At 30.0% G+C, this 18,938-nt stretch overlaps 5 protein-coding genes across 6 annotated transcripts in view; 2 read left to right on the top strand and 3 right to left on the bottom strand.

Annotated features, from left to right (window-relative positions):
• The first annotated feature begins 75 nt into the window (after nucleotides 1–75).
• LOC126859545 (RNA-binding motif protein, X-linked 2-like) lies at nucleotides 76–1,483 on the top strand. The gene is made up of 4 exons (XM_050610950.1): nucleotides 76–241; nucleotides 487–639; nucleotides 719–848; nucleotides 1,175–1,483. Exons 1-4 carry the CDS (start codon nucleotides 228–230, stop codon nucleotides 1,295–1,297), a joined length of 420 nt encoding a protein of 139 aa, XP_050466907.1. The 5' UTR covers nucleotides 76–227; the 3' UTR covers nucleotides 1,298–1,483.
• A 137-nt stretch (nucleotides 1,484–1,620) lies between these two features.
• LOC126859541 (katanin p60 ATPase-containing subunit A-like 1) lies at nucleotides 1,621–4,190 on the bottom strand. The gene is made up of 10 exons (XM_050610939.1): nucleotides 3,926–4,190; nucleotides 3,716–3,851; nucleotides 3,400–3,544; nucleotides 3,214–3,304; nucleotides 3,005–3,126; nucleotides 2,751–2,930; nucleotides 2,483–2,625; nucleotides 2,284–2,396; nucleotides 2,064–2,190; nucleotides 1,621–1,976 (listed from the first exon to the last, which is right to left on the bottom strand). The coding sequence occupies exons 1-10, from the start codon at nucleotides 4,188–4,190 to the stop codon at nucleotides 1,778–1,780; spliced, it is 1,521 nt and encodes a 506-aa protein (XP_050466896.1). The 3' UTR covers nucleotides 1,621–1,777.
• Nucleotides 4,191–5,631: 1,441 nt separating this feature from the next.
• On the top strand, nucleotides 5,632–8,928 carry LOC126859536 (RNA-binding protein 34-like). Its single transcript, XM_050610932.1, has 4 exons — nucleotides 5,632–5,792; nucleotides 6,310–7,943; nucleotides 8,030–8,334; nucleotides 8,416–8,928. The coding sequence occupies exons 2-4, from the start codon at nucleotides 6,323–6,325 to the stop codon at nucleotides 8,611–8,613; spliced, it is 2,124 nt and encodes a 707-aa protein (XP_050466889.1). The 5' UTR covers nucleotides 5,632–5,792; nucleotides 6,310–6,322; the 3' UTR covers nucleotides 8,614–8,928.
• Nucleotides 8,929–9,211: 283 nt separating this feature from the next.
• LOC126859542 (putative transferase CAF17 homolog, mitochondrial) lies at nucleotides 9,212–11,152 on the bottom strand. The gene is made up of 3 exons (XM_050610940.1): nucleotides 10,836–11,152; nucleotides 9,558–10,725; nucleotides 9,212–9,351 (listed from the first exon to the last, which is right to left on the bottom strand). The coding sequence occupies exon 2, from the start codon at nucleotides 10,702–10,704 to the stop codon at nucleotides 9,580–9,582; it is 1,125 nt and encodes a 374-aa protein (XP_050466897.1). The 5' UTR covers nucleotides 10,705–10,725; nucleotides 10,836–11,152; the 3' UTR covers nucleotides 9,212–9,351; nucleotides 9,558–9,579.
• Nucleotides 11,153–12,690: 1,538 nt separating this feature from the next.
• Nucleotides 12,691–18,938, bottom strand: part of LOC126859538 (prolyl 4-hydroxylase subunit alpha-2) — a 79,876-nt gene continuing 73,628 nt past the window's right edge. For both annotated transcript variants that reach the window (XM_050610934.1, XM_050610935.1), the window contains exons 4-11: nucleotides 17,466–17,788; nucleotides 16,946–17,113; nucleotides 16,640–16,812; nucleotides 16,044–16,310; nucleotides 15,668–15,892; nucleotides 15,507–15,572; nucleotides 15,266–15,431; nucleotides 12,691–15,015 (exon numbers count right to left, since the gene is read on the bottom strand). In XM_050610934.1, the coding sequence (XP_050466891.1) occupies nucleotides 14,921–15,015; nucleotides 15,266–15,431; nucleotides 15,507–15,572; nucleotides 15,668–15,892; nucleotides 16,044–16,310; nucleotides 16,640–16,812; nucleotides 16,946–17,113; nucleotides 17,466–17,788 (1,483 nt within the window). In that variant the 3' untranslated portion in view covers nucleotides 12,691–14,920. The remainder of the gene's footprint in view (nucleotides 15,016–15,265; nucleotides 15,432–15,506; nucleotides 15,573–15,667; nucleotides 15,893–16,043; nucleotides 16,311–16,639; nucleotides 16,813–16,945; nucleotides 17,114–17,465; nucleotides 17,789–18,938) is intronic.

The raw sequence follows: 18,938 nt of genomic DNA, 5'->3' as shown, positions 1-18,938 counted from the left end.
ATAGGTGAATAGTGATGGGGGACGATAATCCTGCCCTCTTCACTTCTTCAGTATGACCCACAACTACGAGATAAGAGTGAATTACCTATCCCCTATCCCCTAATAAAAAATCTCAATATTTTGCGCGCTCCGTGATACATCGTTTTCAATTAAAATTTGTTTATTTATAGATTATTTAGAAATATATCTTTGTTGAATTTAAGTTTATCGTGTATATATGTTGCAATATGAATCCTTTAACGTATGCATACTTTTCAATTTATAATTCACATGTATAAGTTAAGAAATATTAGCGCACATAAACAAAGGAAAAAAGCACGAAACTAATAGATATAAACTATATATTTTATATATTATATATTTTAAATTTATATATATATATATATATATATATATATATATATATATATATATATATGTAATAAAAATTTTTAATTTGGAAGCTAAAAATTATATTTAACTAATATGAATAACCTATATTTTTAGTAATGTCAAAAATATAAAGAAGCTCACTGAGCAAGAGTTACAAAGTAACAACAAAACATCTTGGCATGATCAATATAAAGATAGCGCTTGGATTTTCATTGGTGGTTTACCATACGATTTAACAGAAGGTGATGTTATTGCTATCTTTTCTCAGTAAGTTAAAATCTACATTAATTACAATTATCACTTGTATAGGCAATTAGTTTTTTTATAAATGTAATATATGTTGTAGATATGGAGAAGTAGTTAATATAAACTTAATCAGAGACAAAGATACTGGAAAACAAAAGGGATATGGCTTTTTGTGTTACGAAGATCAAAGGAGTACTATATTGGCAGTTGACAATTTTAATGGTATAAAGGTATATTTTAATACATAAGATTGTAAATTATTGTTATTTATAATATTGTAACTATTGTTATTTATAATATTGTAAACTAATGTTTTTCATTTGTTAACAATATTAAGTAAATATGTAACAAAATAATAATGATCTTTTTTCACATAAAAGTATATGTGTACATATATAAAAAAATATATTTATATTATTTTATGTGTATATATATATATATATATATATATATATATATATATATATATATATTTAATTTTATATTCCTCAAAGTTGATAAAATAATATATGATAAAAAATCTCAACATAAAAGAAAATTTGTTTTACTTTTGTAGATTTTAGGCAGAGTAATACGAGTGGATCATGTTACTAATTACAAAGCACCAAAAGACTCCAAAAGTATAGATGAAGAAACAAACAAATTACGGAAAGAGGGTTGTGCTCCAAAAAAAGTTTGAGATATACAAGCTATGAAAATATAAAAATTAATATATCGAAATATTGTTTCTTAAAAGCATATTATTATGCATACATTTATATATTTATACACTTTTAATCACACACAAATTTAATCACATACAAATACATATATGCACACAGACACACAATAAAAATATATTAAATAAAAGCCTCATTACTTACAACTGATTTGTTATTACAAATTAAGTCTTAGTTATAATGTTATGGTTAAGATTAAAAATATTACACAAGTTATTATTTCTACCATGTAATCTTATTTCAGAATTTGATTTTTTTAAAATCTTAAGTATATAAAGATAAATATGATAAAGTTCTTTAAAATTTAGGATTAAAGATTAAGAAGCTCTCCATTTTATATGTGTTAAAGAAAATAATATTATAATTGTAATGATGTCAACACATGCATACAAGCAATAAACTTATGTCAATAAATTATGTTATTTCTTAACAGAATGATATCAAGAGGAACCAAATTCACTCATCCATTTCTCATATTTTTCCAAATCCTCCTGGGAAACACTTTTGTTACATCTCTCAACAGCTTCATCAAAATCAGCAGCAGATACAGGCAAGTCCAATTCTTCCTTTGGTAATTGTCTGATCTGATCAGGCCTCAAACCCGCAATTTTCTTTCGCATCAGCATCATCGAAGCATCTCTAAATGATGAAATAGCAATATATTATAATATATGCAGATATATCTGCATTTAGTATATGCAGATTATTTCATAATTCTTCACTCACCTACAAACATTCGTGATATCTGCACCAGAATAACCTTCGAGTTTCTTTGCAATATCTGCCAAGTTTACAGATGAATCCACTTTGACTTCACGAAGGTTTATCCTTAATAATGCTTCTCTGCCTTCATCTGAAAAATGAAAAAATCGAAAAATATATTTTATATTTTAAGGATATATTGCATGTGTCTCTTGTTGAGAAACTAAAATTTATCAAAACTTACGATTAGGTAATGGAATATAAATACGTTTTTCCAAGCGTCTTCTCAGAGCTTCGTCGATATCCCATGGAAAATTCGTTGCTGCTAATACCATCACCACTTTGCTTGGATCTTCGCTATAAAAAAGGATACTTGATGAATATCTGCTCTTATATTATTATAATCAATAAAATAAACACAGTCGTCCAATATAATATTTTACCTATTGGAACTTATTCCATCCATCTGAACAAGAAGCTCGGATTTCACACGACGTGAAGCTTCATGTTCTGATTCAGATCCTCTTCTAGAGCACAAAGAATCAATTTCATCAATGAAGATTGTACTGGGTGCGTAAAATCTAGCCTGTGTGTCCAGATAATAAGGTATATTAATAATGTGAGTGGAATGTTACATTTCTCTAGAGAAATCAATAGAAATCTGCTTAGATATAAATTTCGATTAAATATTTTATTAAAATATTGTCTTACCATTTCAAACAATAGTCGAACGAGTTTCTCTGATTCACCTCTATATTTTGATGTCAATGTAGAGGATGAGACATTGAAAAATGTTGTGCCACATTCTGTTGCAACAGCCTTTGCGAGCATAGTTTTACCTGTGCCTGGTGGCCCAACCATGAGTACTCCTTTCCAAGGTCGTCTAATTCCCTAAAAATATCACGTTTATGTTAGCATAATAAAATTTTATTACAATTTATAATAGATTAAAAAAGGAGATATACTTTGAAAAAATCAGGCATCCACATTGGAAGCACAACTGCTTCCTCCAGTAATCTTTTTGCTTCATGTAAATCTGCTATATCATCCCAATGAATATTTGGATTTTTTTGAACAATATCTCTTTCTATAATTTTAATATCAATGTCTCAATAACTGTTTTTATTTTTTATATTTTTGCCAATATGTTTGTAAATAATAATAATAATATTACCTAATATTTCTACAAGATCTTTATCAGTAGTAGATGGTTCAAATTTGCGTTCTTCTAATTCGACATCATCTTTTTCTGTCTCTGACTTGTCCTGTAATTATTGTAATATTGATTTATATTAATATTCATAATTTTTTAAAACCTTAAAATATAAATATGTATTTCTATTTTTTTTATTTAGCAAACCTTATTGGTATCATCTTTTTTTACAATTTTCTTGTCATCCTTTTTGATGACAATCTTACTATCTGGTTTTTTAGTTGTAACAAGAGATTTTCTAGTATTTGTTCGATTTTGCTGTTTCTGTTGAACCTTTTGCTGCTTTGAGTTTCTGAAAAATATATAAACTAAGTTATTTTTTCATAGTTAAACATATAATGCAATATACTATAATATAATAAAAATAAATAGAAATATTTGAAAAAAAAAAAAAATTTAATATTAGATCTATAAAAAATATTCATAAAAAGTCATGAGATATATTAAGGATTTATATTAATACTTTTGTTCTGCTGGGGTTAAAGGTGGCCATACATCAGGATCCCTGGCTGGCATTTGATTCCAAGAGGGTTCCGAATTGCTATAAGACCATAAAGCAGGATCTCGCGTTGGTTCTTCAAATGACAAACAAGATGTCCCTGAAATTAAAAAATTTGTTTTGCCATCATTGTAATAATAGAAAATTTATTTATCTTGAGTGTGTTTTCTTTACCGAGCAATCTTTCTCCATGTGTGTCCACTTTGAAAAGTTGCAATGTGTTGGATGTAGCTTTTACTTTTTCAAATTCTTCGACAATTTGATGTTGTACAACTTGCCACTTTGCCTTACGAGTCGCGTCTGCTATAGTCGCGAGTAATCTATGTATTTGTTGTACAACCCCCTGATAATAAACGCCAGATGTGTCATAATTTCCCATTAATGCCATTTCACGCGCAAGTTTCGTATTTTCGCAAATTTCATTTATTGACACAGCCATTATTTCGCTTTCGCATAAATGAGAAAATATCGATATAAAAAGTGCAATATTTGTTATACTCTCAAATAGATATATAAGGCAAAAGCATCAATTATAAAATCGTTAAATTCTTCCTAAGTTTTTATAATGGCGAAAAAGTTAATTTGTTTGCACATTAGTGTATATTTTCTCGTGCTCAACAATTGACATTAAATTACACAGTTATATAGTTGTAGGTTAATTCTCATTTAACAATTGTGTGTATGTGCATAAATTAATTTAGGCATAATTCATGTTGCTGTGAATGTTTGACTTGCAGCTGCTTCTTCTGAACAAATTTCATTTGTTATAGTAATTTCTGTTGCTCCTAGTGATACTATTGATAATATTCTTCTTGTTTTTTCTATTTCTGTTTCTGCAGCTGCAACTATTTTTGCTCTTGCAGTTCTTGCTTCTGCTACTCTTTCTCTTACTATAGCTGCTTTTATTTCTGCTTGTATTTTTGCTATTCTTGCTTGCGTATCTCTTGCTTCCGCTAATTGTCTATCAGCTGCTTCTATTCTTCTTTCAGCTGTTATTAATATTTCTACTTTTGCTCTTACAGTTCTTGCTTCTATCGCCGCTTTTCTTGCAGCTGCTACTAGTCCTGCTCTTACATCTGCTAATATTCTTGCTCTTGTAGATATTGCTGCTTTCCTTGCAGCTGATATTCTTGTTCTTGTTGCCTTTTTTATTTCCGGTAATTCTTCTGTTATTTTTATATTTTTCATTGTCATTAAAGATGCAGGAATACTAGCATTTAGGCTCTTGCTCGCACAATGCGAGGCAATAACGATAGGAACAAAGAAAGCGATAGCGATAGGCAATATCCAATGAGAACACTGCTTTTCGAAAAAACAGATCTCTCATTGGATATCGTATATCGCAAAAAGGTCTTTTACTCCTAGTAAACTATAGTAATTTCTTTATATCTATTGTCTCTAGTAAACTAAGTAATTTCTTCATATCTATTAACCTACTTTCTTTATATAGGCTGCGATCGGGAAGATACTAGAAATTCTTCGAAGCATTTGATTGACCAATTAGGACAAAAAGAGCAAAGATTTCTTTATTCTGATTGGTTAATGTAATGCTTCGAAGCATTTCTGGTGTCTTCCCGACCGCAGTCATAATTATATCATTTTTGGTTTCTTACTTATTGTTAGTAAGAATTTTTATACTTTTCATTTGTGCTGGATTATTCTAGGCATTGGTCGATATGTGTGATTGGTATGTTAGTTTTGCACTATGTCCAAATGAACTTTTCTCTTTTTATGCTTGGTTGTTTTTAAAAATTATTTAACAGTTTATCATATATGCAAATTTACTGAACAGGCTCTTGTTTTTATAATTATCGATTGTATTTTTAGATCCATCTACATTACAATCGATTATCAAAATTCGATCATTCGATAGTTTTTTGAACACAGTCGTTAATGGCTGCTGCACGTCTTCCTGTCGGCGCATTTCTCTACTCTCCCTCGCTTTGCTGGCTTTACTGCTTGTACATTGTACCGGTGATAGTTTGAGCTAGTTGAAGTATTTTTACCAGTAATCAAGAAACCTTTTAACGGCTAAGTAAAAGTAAACAATTTCTCGCAATTTATTCATTCATATTCTATAACAAAATATTTTGTATATTTAATTGATTTGCTTTTTAATATATATTTTTATTCCATCACGTTACACGTGCATTTTGAGCTTCGACTAACTTAATTTATTTTTCCGTTATATATTCGTATTTTTCTTACAAAAAATGAGAGAATCTCACATTTGCAATCTTATTGTTATTCCTAATGTTTTAAAATCTTAATTTAGTAAATTGATATAATTGCGCAAATCTTATATTATCAATAACGGTCATCGAAAGAATTTCGGTAATTTAAATATTATATAAAATACCATTGATCGCAGCAATTTCTTAAAATTTTTAGGAAGATAAAAATATTGAAAGAAAGATAAAAAAGGAATAGTAACCTTTAAATGCATATTTATGTGTAGATTTTTAAAATATATATACTTAAAACTTAATCTCTTTTGTCCTTGTGCATCTCGTATTATTTCTTGTATTTTAACAAGTTTCTCAATAATGCTGTTGTAGAAACTTAGAGAAAATGGGTAGAGCAAAAAGGCAAAACAAAGATATGAAGAATGCAAAGCAACAATTACATACAATAAAAAATGGATCAGTGAAAAAAGACAAGAATCCCAAGTTTAAAAATACACCAGTAGGCAAGGTAGCTTTGATTAATAACTCGAAAGCACAGAACAAAAATGTATCATCACAGAAAAATGTTCAGAAAGACGTAGGTATAAAGAATAATAAAAATTTATCTAAGAATAATGCAAAGCAATCGAAACAAAATTCTGCAAAGAATAAGCAAAATTCTCCAAATGGAGCACAAAATAAACCAGCCAATAAGAAAGCTAATTTAACTCCTACAAAGGAGTTGGAGGAAATCGATGATTCTGACTCTGATATTGATGAAAAAATTATATTACAAGAAGACGTTAGTGTGGATGAAACATTTGAGGATGAAGAAGAATCTGATACAGATATTCCAGATATCTTTGGACAGAGTTTACAAGATGAATCGGATGAAGACGATGAGGACTTTGAAGAAGAGGAGGAAGAAGATAATGATGATTGTGACAATGATGTTAAAGGAGGTCTGGTTGAATGTAAAAGTGTAAAAGTACTTAAAGGTGTAAAGCCAAAAGCCAAAGATAATGAGGACAATAAAAATAAAAATGATGAGAATAAAAAATTACGACAAGTTACTATGGAAGATGATGAAGATGATGAAGACGATGATGAGGATGATGAAGATGAGGATGAAAATGAGAATTTAGATTTACATAAATATATCTTTGAAGAAAATTTAGAAGATGAGTCAAATGAAGATGATGAAGACTTTGAAGAAGAGGAGGAGGAAGAGGACAATGATGATGATGATGACAGCAATGAAGATGACAAAATTAAAGGAGAAACATTGATACATAAGGGTGTAAAAATGTTCAAAGGTGTAAAATCGCAAGTTGAGAATAGTGAAGATGAAGATGACGATGATGATGATGAAGATGATGATGATGATGATGATGATGATGATGATGGTGAGAACGAGGATTCAACACTAGGTTTAAAAGCACTTTTAGGAAATAGTATTGCAGATGAGGATGATGACGAAGATTTTAATGAAGAAGATGAAGATGATGAAGATGATGATATTAGTGACGAAGACGAAGATGGCGAAGAGAATGATAATACAGTAAAAATTACAAAAGAAAAAACTGCTAAAATATCCAATAGCAAAGATATTCTTAAAGGGCAAAAACAAGTAAAGGAAGGCGAAAAGAAATTATCTTCTGAAGAACAAGAAGAGATTGCTAAAAGAACTATTTTCATTGATAATATTCCAAAAGAAACAAAGGAAACAGAAATAAGAAAAGTGTTCAGTAAATTTGGACCCATTAATAATTTACGTTTTAGAGGTATCGTTCCCCAAGATACAAAAATGTCTAAGAAAGTAGCTGCTATAAAAAAGCAGATTCATCCAAAAGTAACTACAGTTGTAGTATTTATTAATTACAAGTCCGAAGAATCTGCCCAAAAGGCGCTCAGTATGAATGGAAAAATATTTGAAGGAAATTACATACATGTCAAAATAGTTGATAAATCTGAGAAAAAAGAATGGGATAGCAAGAAAGCTGTATTTATAGGAAATTTGAAGTTTGGTATGTATATGAAATTATTATCGATTTTATCACAATTATATAGAAAAAAACTTAATAATTAATAAGTTAATGTTTTTTTTTTAAAGGGATTGAGAATAATACCATTTGGAAGGAATTTAGTAAATGTGGAGAGATAGATTCTGTGCATTTAGTACGTGATAAACAAACAGGTCAAACCAAAGGATTTGGTTATGTCAATTTCAAAACTGAAGAATCTGCAGCCTTGGCTCTAAAGTTAGATGGTGTAGAGATTATGAAACGACCAATACGAGTAAAACCACATGTAAGTGGCCACAACAGGAAGGGAGAAAAACGAGTGTCTTCAAATGACAATGAGGGTAATCCACGAAAAAAATTTAAGAATAATTTGGAAAAACCTGTAGCATGTAAAGTAAGTACTTTCTTTCTGTTGAAAATTTTTTGGAATTGAAAATTGGAATTGATATCGCACATATTGCGTTTTCTTTTACAGGGTGAAAATGAAGCAAATATTAAAAAGCATCAAAAATCGCAGAAAAATAATGCAAAATCTGCAGAACAAAAATTGAATTCATTTCTGGGTCAAAAAGCAGATTCCAAAAATAAAAAGAAAGAAAATAAAATTGATAAGAAAAAGAAGCAAATGGCAAAAAAGCTTACAGCACAATCAAATAAACCAGTAAAAGTTTAAGTCAATATTGCGATGTATTTTATAGTTTTCTTAAATGCAGTTATAAGATATTTTATATTCAAAGACAAGATTTATAATGTTCATTTAATATAAAAAGATATATATATATATATATATATATATATATATATATATATATATATCAACATTTTTAAAAAAGATATCAAAGTTTTCAGGTAAATTTCAGATAAAAATTGTGAGTTGGTTCAAATATAAATAACTATAATAGTATGTATATAAATATCTTTTTCTTTGTATTATTACAATGTAACTTGTGTCTTTGTTTAATGAATAACAATATTTCTTTAAACAGTACATTGCATTATTTTGAGGAATCTACATAATGTTTCATTAAGTTGTTGATTTTGCTATGTAATTGAAGTGGTAATTTCTGCATATTATCGAATGCGCATTTTAAACAGAAACGCTGCGTGTAAAATATGCTGCATCCCAAACATACAATGCGTTTGCACATATTGCAATCAGCGCCTAGGACTAAAACTTCACCCCTGTTTGGTAAACTGAATGGATCTTTCATAATATAACATTCTTCTAGATAAACCAACTGGCGAGCGAATGGTGGTTTTGCACCTTTATAATCGTAACGTTCCTTTAAATAACAAAAAGAACATGTAAAAGTGCCGCATGCATTTGCTGTTTGTTGATTCGTAGAAGTATTCTGTAGCATCTTTGCAGATATCAGATTTATCCACTGGTGTACTAGTAAAATCTTCCATCCTATAAAGCAACAAGGAATACAATCCACTAAATATATGTTATCACACACAGTTTTATGTTGTATAAATTTATTTTGTGTATATAATTTTTACATTATATACATATATATATATATATATATATATATATATATATATATATATATATATATATATATATATATATATATAACGATTTTCTATAACATTAATTTGTTGATATATTACACAATGTTAGTCGCGAATGCTGTTATTTTATATCTTTGGCAGAAATTGTTTCTGTTTGAAATTCCTGAGGCCACCATGTGGGTTTAACAATTCTTATGTTTATGCCCGATACATTAAGCTGCCGAGCACTGAGAGATTCATTAATGCGCATTAAAGCTAATCCATACTTGTAGATATATCCCCGAAACTTTCCTACCACATTGTTAGACTCGTTGAGAATTTTTTCGTCATATGGAAGCGGTTTGTCTATGATATTATCAAATACTAAGGGCATTAGGCGCTTTCTGACCACGCCTGTATGATATGTTCGTGCAGTTAATTCCTGACCAATATAACAACCTTTGTGAAAGCTTATGCCATGCAAGTAATCACAATTGATTTCCAGAGGTAATGCTTTTGCAGGTGGTAAATCATGTACACCTTCCCCTATTCCTAATTTATATCGAAGTGCTTTGTAATTCTCGACATTCTTAGATAAGGATACATCAAAGTCTAAATGTTTTATTATTTCATGTTTGTCAATATGCGATTCGGCTAAAATTCTGAGACCTAAATCGGGTAATCTTGGATCTTCGTATATCATAATATTATCGATAAATTTGCTGGCTTTACTATTTAGCGTACCACATGGAAATATCATTCCTTCCAATTTGCGCTTTTCACTTTCATTCACTGTAGTTCCATTATCAAAAAGTTTAGTGGAATTGAACATTGACCAGACATTGATTTTATCGCCTATGTGTTTTATATCTATTTTTCGTCTTACACGGTACATCTGCAAGTGTTTCTGTAAAGAGTCAACAACTTGCGAATCACATTCTATGTAATACATGTTACTTTCTTCACTCTTGTACACTATAGCGTCGTACATTACTCTGCCTTTAATGTTCAAGAACAAAGTGTAAATATTAGATGCCCCTTCTGCAAGATGCTTCATATCGTTTGTGATTAATCCCTGCAGGAAGGCAGAGGCCTCATTGCCACTTACACGTAGTATACTTCTATCGTTTAAAAGTTCTAATGTCTTGCCGCCAACTTGGTCAGAATTGTGTCTAATCCCATATCTTTGGTTAATGATTGCTTTATTGCGCTTGTATACGTGAAAAGCAAAGCGATTCACGCGAATAGTCATCGTGGCAGACATCATAAATTTATAATATTTTATTTTCTACGAAAAATATACGCATTCAATAGAATCGATAAGAAGAAATTCTAATCTTTGAATACTTCAAATTATTTTACGCAATACAATTAAAATATAAAAATATTTAATCTTACATTTATACAGTAACTCGATCACACTTATATTCCAAGTGCATAATTTGACAACTTGAAAATTCCATTCATGCGTTTTTGAAATATAAAACAGCTGATAAACAATTCCGAGATTATTGAACCCAGTATTAATGGAAGAATGCTGATATTACCGACCGTTACTGTCAATGTAGAAGTGCGATCAAAAATTCTATCCGTGGAGTAGAGTTTCATGTAATTGACCAATCAGGATAAAGATTTTTTTTGTTCCCTGATTGGTCAATTGAATCTTTCTTTATTCTACGAATAGATTTTTGAATACATTTTTAAGAGATTCCAGATTCCGGAGTTCCGGAGTTGTCAATCAGTTGCCTGATTCCAAAATGGCGATCAAATTGTCATAAAAAAGGTATTTAAAAAATGTATTTTTATATATTAATGGTATTGTTACATAATAATATGTAATAATAATAAATATATAATATATATTTAAAATTCATAAATTTAAATAATTGCGGGCTAGTAAGAGCCAGATGCGGATGATATATAGTGCGTCAGTTTTTGAAACGCGTCAAATTTAAATTATGAATTTCACTCGAGAGCTTTAACAATTTCTTAAATTTGATATATTTAAAAGATTTAGGTTCTTTTTTAAATGCGCTTTATTTATTACACGCATTTTCCAAAGTAAAATTATAATAATAAAATTTTCAAATCTATGTTGTGTCTACTATGATGACTACTCGTGTTAGGGCCGTAATACATAAAAAAAGCAATAAGATGTAAGCGAATTGACCAGAGTTATTTTACTTTCCAAATATATACACATTGCCGTATTTTTACTATTACTATTCCTATAGATTTAAATTTTTGTAAACTTAATTTTAATCAAGAATTTAAATATTTTTCTAGATATTTATTTTTTAGATTTTCTTTTGATTATAGCTAATTGGTAAAAAATAACGTTGATATATATATATATATATACATACATATATATATATATATATATATATATATATATATATATATTACTTTTGTTATTGATTATCACAAATGTTTTGTATAAGAATGAAGATAATGCTTATACATACATGTAAAAAGATATAAAAATTACAAAAATTTTTATGTATTTTTATAATACTTTTTTGTAATTTAAATTCACAAATGTGACAAATCAGTCTCTCAACATTTTACAATTAAAACAGTTTAGTAAAACAAGTTAGTAAAAACAAATTTTAATAGTAAGCTCTGTTGGATTCTCAGAAAGCATTTTGTTGTGATGTATTTCATTTTATTTACTTTCTTTATTTTAACAAAACAATGGTAATCACAATTACATAGATTTCAGTCGCTCGCATTTAAGAAGGCGATTGTTCTGCATTTATCAGTGCTATTAATTTTATTTTCTTCGCTCATGCTTAATAATTATTTTACTATATGTGATATATTTAGAGATGACATAATCTACAGTGTGATACGAGAAATTATTAGCAGAAAATATTTTTCACAAAATTTTCTTGGGTAATACTGGGATATATTGTGCAGCTCACATTAGTGATTTTCAAATACTATTTTTCTATATACTTATATTTCTTGTACAATTAAAAGTTTAACTATCTTGCATTATTCTTTATCTGAATTTTACTTAAAGTAATTTCTATTTCAAGATGAAAAGATTAGTGGTTTTAAACACATTTTTTTTTTTTAACAAATTATATATGTATATATATAGAATATATTATAAAAATATTCAATTTATGAAAAATTATAAAGGAGGAGATGGAAAAAACAAACATTTTAATATGCATAGATATTATATTAGAATGTAGTATTGGGATTGTGCAGGATATGTATGAGTATTTATAAAACAATCAGATAGATTAATCAATACTAGACTGCAGTAAATATATTTGAATATAAAATCAAATGAATCATTCATTCGTTGTTTTAACAAAGGTATAATTTTATAAAAATAATTTTTGGAAAATTGAGAAAAAGAATGCACATATGTTTTTTTAACATAAAACTTAATTTTTGAAATATTATACAATTTGAAAACTTAGAATTACAAAAGTGATTTTAATATAGAACTATCATCACAATAAAATTTTCAATAAACAATGTGATAAATTATTGTGCTAGACAAAACAATTTTGAAGTAATGCATGTATACATGGTAATATATTGTGCTAATTCATTGATACATAACCAGTCTTTGTGCACATTTGTCACTGATCTTCCAATTCAGAAACAATGCTTCTTATATTTGCTGTGCAGTATGCTAGTGCTAAATATTAACAGTCGACTCTCTCTTGAGATATTCAAACCATCCATATGTCTATATCCAATAGAGTAATGATTCCCAAACTTTCAACATACGAATTATCTCGCAATGTCAAGCGCAGTTTGTGACGCTATTGAAATATAAAAGTCTGAAAATTTTTTTATAAAAACATATATAAAATGTTATATATTATACTTCAATTACGCAATGTGACACATAAATATCAATTGTAAGAAATAAATAAAATTTATTATATTATTTATATATATAAATATTGTAAATGTTCATTGTAATATTTTTTAGTATATATGTCTAAAAAAAGAATAAATTTAAATTTGGCATTTTTATATGATTTTCCATATTACTTTTCAAATAAATTCGCTTCTTCACTTTCTCTTGCACATACGTATAAGGTTCAGGGAAATCTCCAATAGCATATATATATATTATCTCTCCCAGGATGTATATCAGGCCATATTTTTTTTTTTTCTCAGAATATCACTACTAACAGAGAGTAGTCCCTTGTAAATACAGCATATGTCATATACTCTTATATAACTACATCACCGCCATTAGGAAGCGCGGCGTTATCGTCGTAGGCATTGTTTTCCCTTTTTTATACAAATGATTCGTATACATATCTAGTTCGATCAAAAAAATCAGATGATACGGGATTATATGCCATCGTTATTTACAGCCGACGATCCGTCACGAAAGGAGATTCTTGGTCGGAGTATCCTCCCGGCGGAAGTATTTTATTATTGCACGATAAGATCAATATTACTGAGACGTGACTGTAAGGGTCGCATTAATCATGTTCAAATTACAATTAATCTACGAGCTAATGATTACATTGCGCTCTTCGCTGTTCTATATCACGCTATATCTATAATAAGGGGAGACTGGCCAGAACATACGCAATTTATTATTGCTTTGGCTATGACGTGTAGTAATATGTTAGTGTAGAATATCTTCTTGTAGAAATAATTAATGTTACGCGTAGCAGACAACACAACGGAGCGAATCCCGATAATCTCACCGTGAAAAGTTTGTTTAAAATGGCGAAAACTGTGGATGTAGTAAACCATCCGCACGCTTTTTTTTACTCTCGTTTACTTTGTTTAGCAAAAGTTGTTGAAGTTCGTTTTTTTTTCATTCTCCGCTCGCCGCGGCGCCCCAAAACAGAAGCTTCACATACAATGTAAGACATTTGCGCCGTAAAAGCGAACTTCAAGATGACGCAAGCAAACGATATTGAATTAAACTAAAAAACAAAACGCGTCCGTAAAATAATAAAAAGTAAAATTTTGTTTGCGATACGCGCTTTGCATATCAATTCTGCTTAACGTCGTATCGTATGCTCGTATCGTACGGACTGTTTCCAAGAGAAAAGCGCACAAATAACAAAACGATTGCAATTAATCCTGTTTGGATAGAATCTTCGTTGCTTTTCACAATTTTTTTTTCAGCTAGATATTTCAAAGATTAAGGAAACATTAATCGCTGTCGTCATGCGAGGAATCGTGTTCCACAATAAACTAGCAGGAAAGATCATCGTCTGCGATGTATAAACATTAAATTACGCAAATTGTGCTACTGATGTTCTCATAAAAACATGAGCAGCGATTCCCTATGTGAAATTGCGCTGACAGTTTTTGCACATCTTGTTTGTTCTTAAATGACGGTTCGTATATAACTTGCTTTCTTACGGAGTGTAACTGTTTAAAGAGTAAAATCTCAGAGCAGAAATTTGGAAGTATTTTTTAATACGCGCGCTTGTTTTACGTATTTTCTGTTATAAATCAAAGGACATTCCTTTTCTTCAGTGCCTAACATCTACTTCATCCGTCGCTTGATTTTCCAGTGTGCAAGGTCTATGAAATTCCTGACCTCTTTCATGCAGCCATTTGTTTGCCACTGTAAGTAATTAATATAAGTTAGAAAATAATAAACAACACATTTAATTGTGCTCTTTTAATATAATATATTTATTCATAAACTATTTAAATATTTATAAAAACATCAATATTAGAATAATAATAATTTAAAAATAATAAAAGAATTTAATTAAAAAATTATATATATATATATATATAAAATTCACATAAATATATAAAATAATTAATAATGATTTGAGAAGCACACATAAATGATGTTTCAACGATACCCCATTTAGATCCCGTAAGTACTGGACAAGCAGCGTGTCTGGTTTTGAAATCTCCCTCACCATTAGGCTTAAGATTGTACCAAAATGCCGCGCTACCTTTCCTCGGCCAAAGCGATATATTAATGGCAGTGAATACAGTACCCCCTCCTTGTTCGACATCGCTCATCTATTAAAATTACAAAATAACGTTATGCATCGTTTTGTGCTCGTCGGCAAAAATAAATAGAATTAGACGACTTACATAATATAAAACCGTTGCGATTCTATTGCCTGTCCCAAGACTCTTGAACGCATTTGTCTCTTCTTTCTGTATAAATAAAATTGAAAATCAAACTATTAACTTATTATGACACTGTGCACGGAAATAGACAGTGCCGCGATTACTCTTCGAGATCAACTTACCCTGGCAAAATCAAAATGCGGCTCGTAGTGACCACCGATACCGTAATTAACAACTTGAAGCTCTTCGGCGGTCTCGATAGACATACTCGTCATATGTTCAACGCGTTTGCTTACTGCCGCTACGTGCTTGTGCTCGTGTTCTTGAAGCCATGCACTTTTGCTGATTCTGTAATTCGCTATCTCTAAGGCACCAGTCTTGTAATTTTGCACCGTGGCGCGTTTAAACTGTAACGGACATAATTACGCTGCATTATTCGAAAGAAATTCTTACAATTTCATTTCACGCGCTAGTAATATACATGATATTTCGTTAGAATAACGCTATGCTCATTTCAGCAGTGATAATTTTCGCATATTTTGTAATCAAACTATTTACCCTAGGTTGAGCCATTCGTTTGATCGTCTCGATTTCTTCATCGTAGATTACGTTGTGATAAACAACTATCCTTGGATCTAGATACGCTTCTTCCTCCTTAAACGGCGCAATTTTTAGAAATGGAATTCCACGGTCGACGTAACGACACTTGAGATTCTTCTCCACTTCTAGTGGAATAGATACTTCGCCGCGACAAAGCATTTCGTACCTCTCCCTCTCCGTCATTTCCTCCCATGTTTTCACCCTTTCCTCGGCGACAGTGAAGTTCTGTAAGCCCGATAACAAACTTTACGAACGCTCGTGCAAATGGGATTTACCTCTTAGAGCTCTTTTCGCATCCCCAAAAGTAATAGTCGACGAGAAGTTCTCTGTTGTTTAATGATATCTTTCGCACTAATCGTGATAAACTAGTTTGTTACAATATATTCAATATAATTATAATAAAAAAATCAGTAATTGATTAAAAAATCAGTGTTAATTCCAAATAAAATTGTTTATTCTAGTTAGTTTTAAAAATTACTTATTTTTAATATCTACTTTCTATTAATAAAGTGGCTTTTTGATTTTGATATCTCTTAATATCTGTTGAACTTTACCTGTTCAGGTATCGCGGTGTCGTCCTGTCCATCCTCACCTCGTTTCTTCTTCGATTGGCTGGCCTTGCTTTGAATCTCTTTTTGATAATATGCGCGGTTTCCCAATGCTCTCTCGTGAGTCGGGACCAATTCCAACAGCTCGTTTGTCATACTCAAAGCGCGGGCGACATTACCTGGAACGATGATAAAGACGGAATAACATATATGATGCGTATTACTAGGAAGGTAAAGGAATAGAATGTCTCTTTAGAAATTTTTCCACGCCATATAATATATCGACGTGCGTCCATAATTTACTGTCAGAACCTTGCATGTATGTTGAAAATGCCAGATACTCCAAGATGTCGGGCTTGGAAGTGGTGGTGGCGTTTTGCTCCTCCTGCAGACGATCCATAGCCTCCTGCATCCATAACACCGTGTGATAGTAATCGCGGTTGTGATAAGATTGTCGACCCAGCTCGAAGCAATCGCTTGCTGAAAAACATGGAATGATCGTAAGTAAAGGAAAATAAAAATGCAATATAAAAAGGAAAAATAGTTGTGAAAAATATAGAATATATATATATATATATATATATATATATATATATATATATATATAGTATATATATCACAAGATTGTTATTTTAATTTGTAAATAGAAATTAAAGTTTCTAATCTTTAGAAAAATCATATCTCTATATAAGTAATTAACCATTTTTTTATATAAACTATTATACATTTGTTTTTGATTTAAAAAAATTTTTCACATTATAAAGATCCCAAGATATCTTTGTGAAAATAAATTAATAATAATTTAATTTATGATAAATAATACTGTATCTACCAGTCAAACCGGTACTGTATTGCACCCCGTTTAGAACGCCTCTCGCAACTTGCGCAGTTTCGAGCTTATATGTGTCCTGTAGCCTTATCAAAGCGACTGCAGCACCATTGAGGTCTTCGTCGGTCGGGAATTTTAGATCGCTCCTGGAATTCGTGATGTTTGCTACGAAGGACTTGCCTACGTCTTCGGTTATCAGTTCCTCGACCTTTTTCCAGTCAGTGGTCAACCGTTTGACCAGCAGATAAGCGTTTATGGGATTCGATAAATATTGCTGGATATTCCTGGATGCCTCTTCGTGTTCCCTCGCGTAATCCTCTACGTTTCTAAAAGAAAATATATGCAATTAGTTTTGCGCGGTGAATCTTTTTATCTCTTCTATCTCTCTCTCTCTTTTTCTCTACATTCAAAGATAGAAAATAGCTTGTTGTCGCGAATGAAAATACATAATAAAGTACATAAAAAAACACATAGAGAAAGAAAGAAACAGACAAAATTATTAAATGCAATTATATGTCATATAAATTTATCACAGATGTAATTAAATTCATATGTGGGAAAGTGGAAATTCAAAAATATTTTTAATTATATTAAAAATAATAAAAACAATTTTTTAATAATACAAAAATTAAAATTTATTTTTATAACTTCTTAATAAAATCCTAAAAGCACATACAATTAATACACGATTAATCATTCGACAAAATGGACTCACATTGACCAGACATTTGTTAAATTATTTAGTTTATTAATGTGGGTAATCAAACAGGCGATGGAATCGAAAATCAGCGGTATTATCCGATATTGCTGCCGTTTACAACTATACAAAGGGATTAAGTCTAAATTCAATCGAACAACTTGCACAAGATCTAATGGCGCAAAATAATTTATTAGGCAGTTGAAGCCTCCTAGATTATTCAGCAGACCTCTCTTTGCACAATTCGCGTTAGCTACATACAACTACATGTAAAGTGCCACGACACGCAAATTTTAGCTGAATCAGTCTCTAAATAGCGTGGAATTCACAAACAAGCTTCCATAGACACGCCCGCATCCTCGCTAATTTAGTATGAATCTTTATACAACACTTTATGTAGGGAAATAACTATATGTTATTTTTTCTAAAGTAAATTTTTTGCGCTTTATATTTCTCTCCTTTTCCTATCTTAATTTTTTAAATTTATTTCATATAAAACTATAAATTAAAAATTATTTTTGACATTCATGTAAGCAAAAGTAAAATTTTAAATTGATTAAAGAATCAATGGATAAAGATATATACATCTTGTATATGATTTGACGGCAAAAATAAAATGCAACAAAGACAATAAAATTAATTTACGTTTTAGATGAACAGTTCTCTGTGAAATTGTATTAAGTCAACGGTAGTAAGATTTATCTCTCGCATAATTAAATCAGTTAAAAAAAATTATCGCGTCTGTGACTCACTTAATTTTCCAATTAATAATACAGGTA

This window comes from Cataglyphis hispanica, chromosome 3 (assembly GCF_021464435.1).
Source record: "Cataglyphis hispanica isolate Lineage 1 chromosome 3, ULB_Chis1_1.0, whole genome shotgun sequence".
Taxonomy (NCBI): Eukaryota; Metazoa; Arthropoda; class Insecta; order Hymenoptera; family Formicidae; genus Cataglyphis; species Cataglyphis hispanica.
Note: the sequence above shows the minus strand (reverse complement) of the source record. Positions and strands in the feature narration are given on the sequence as shown.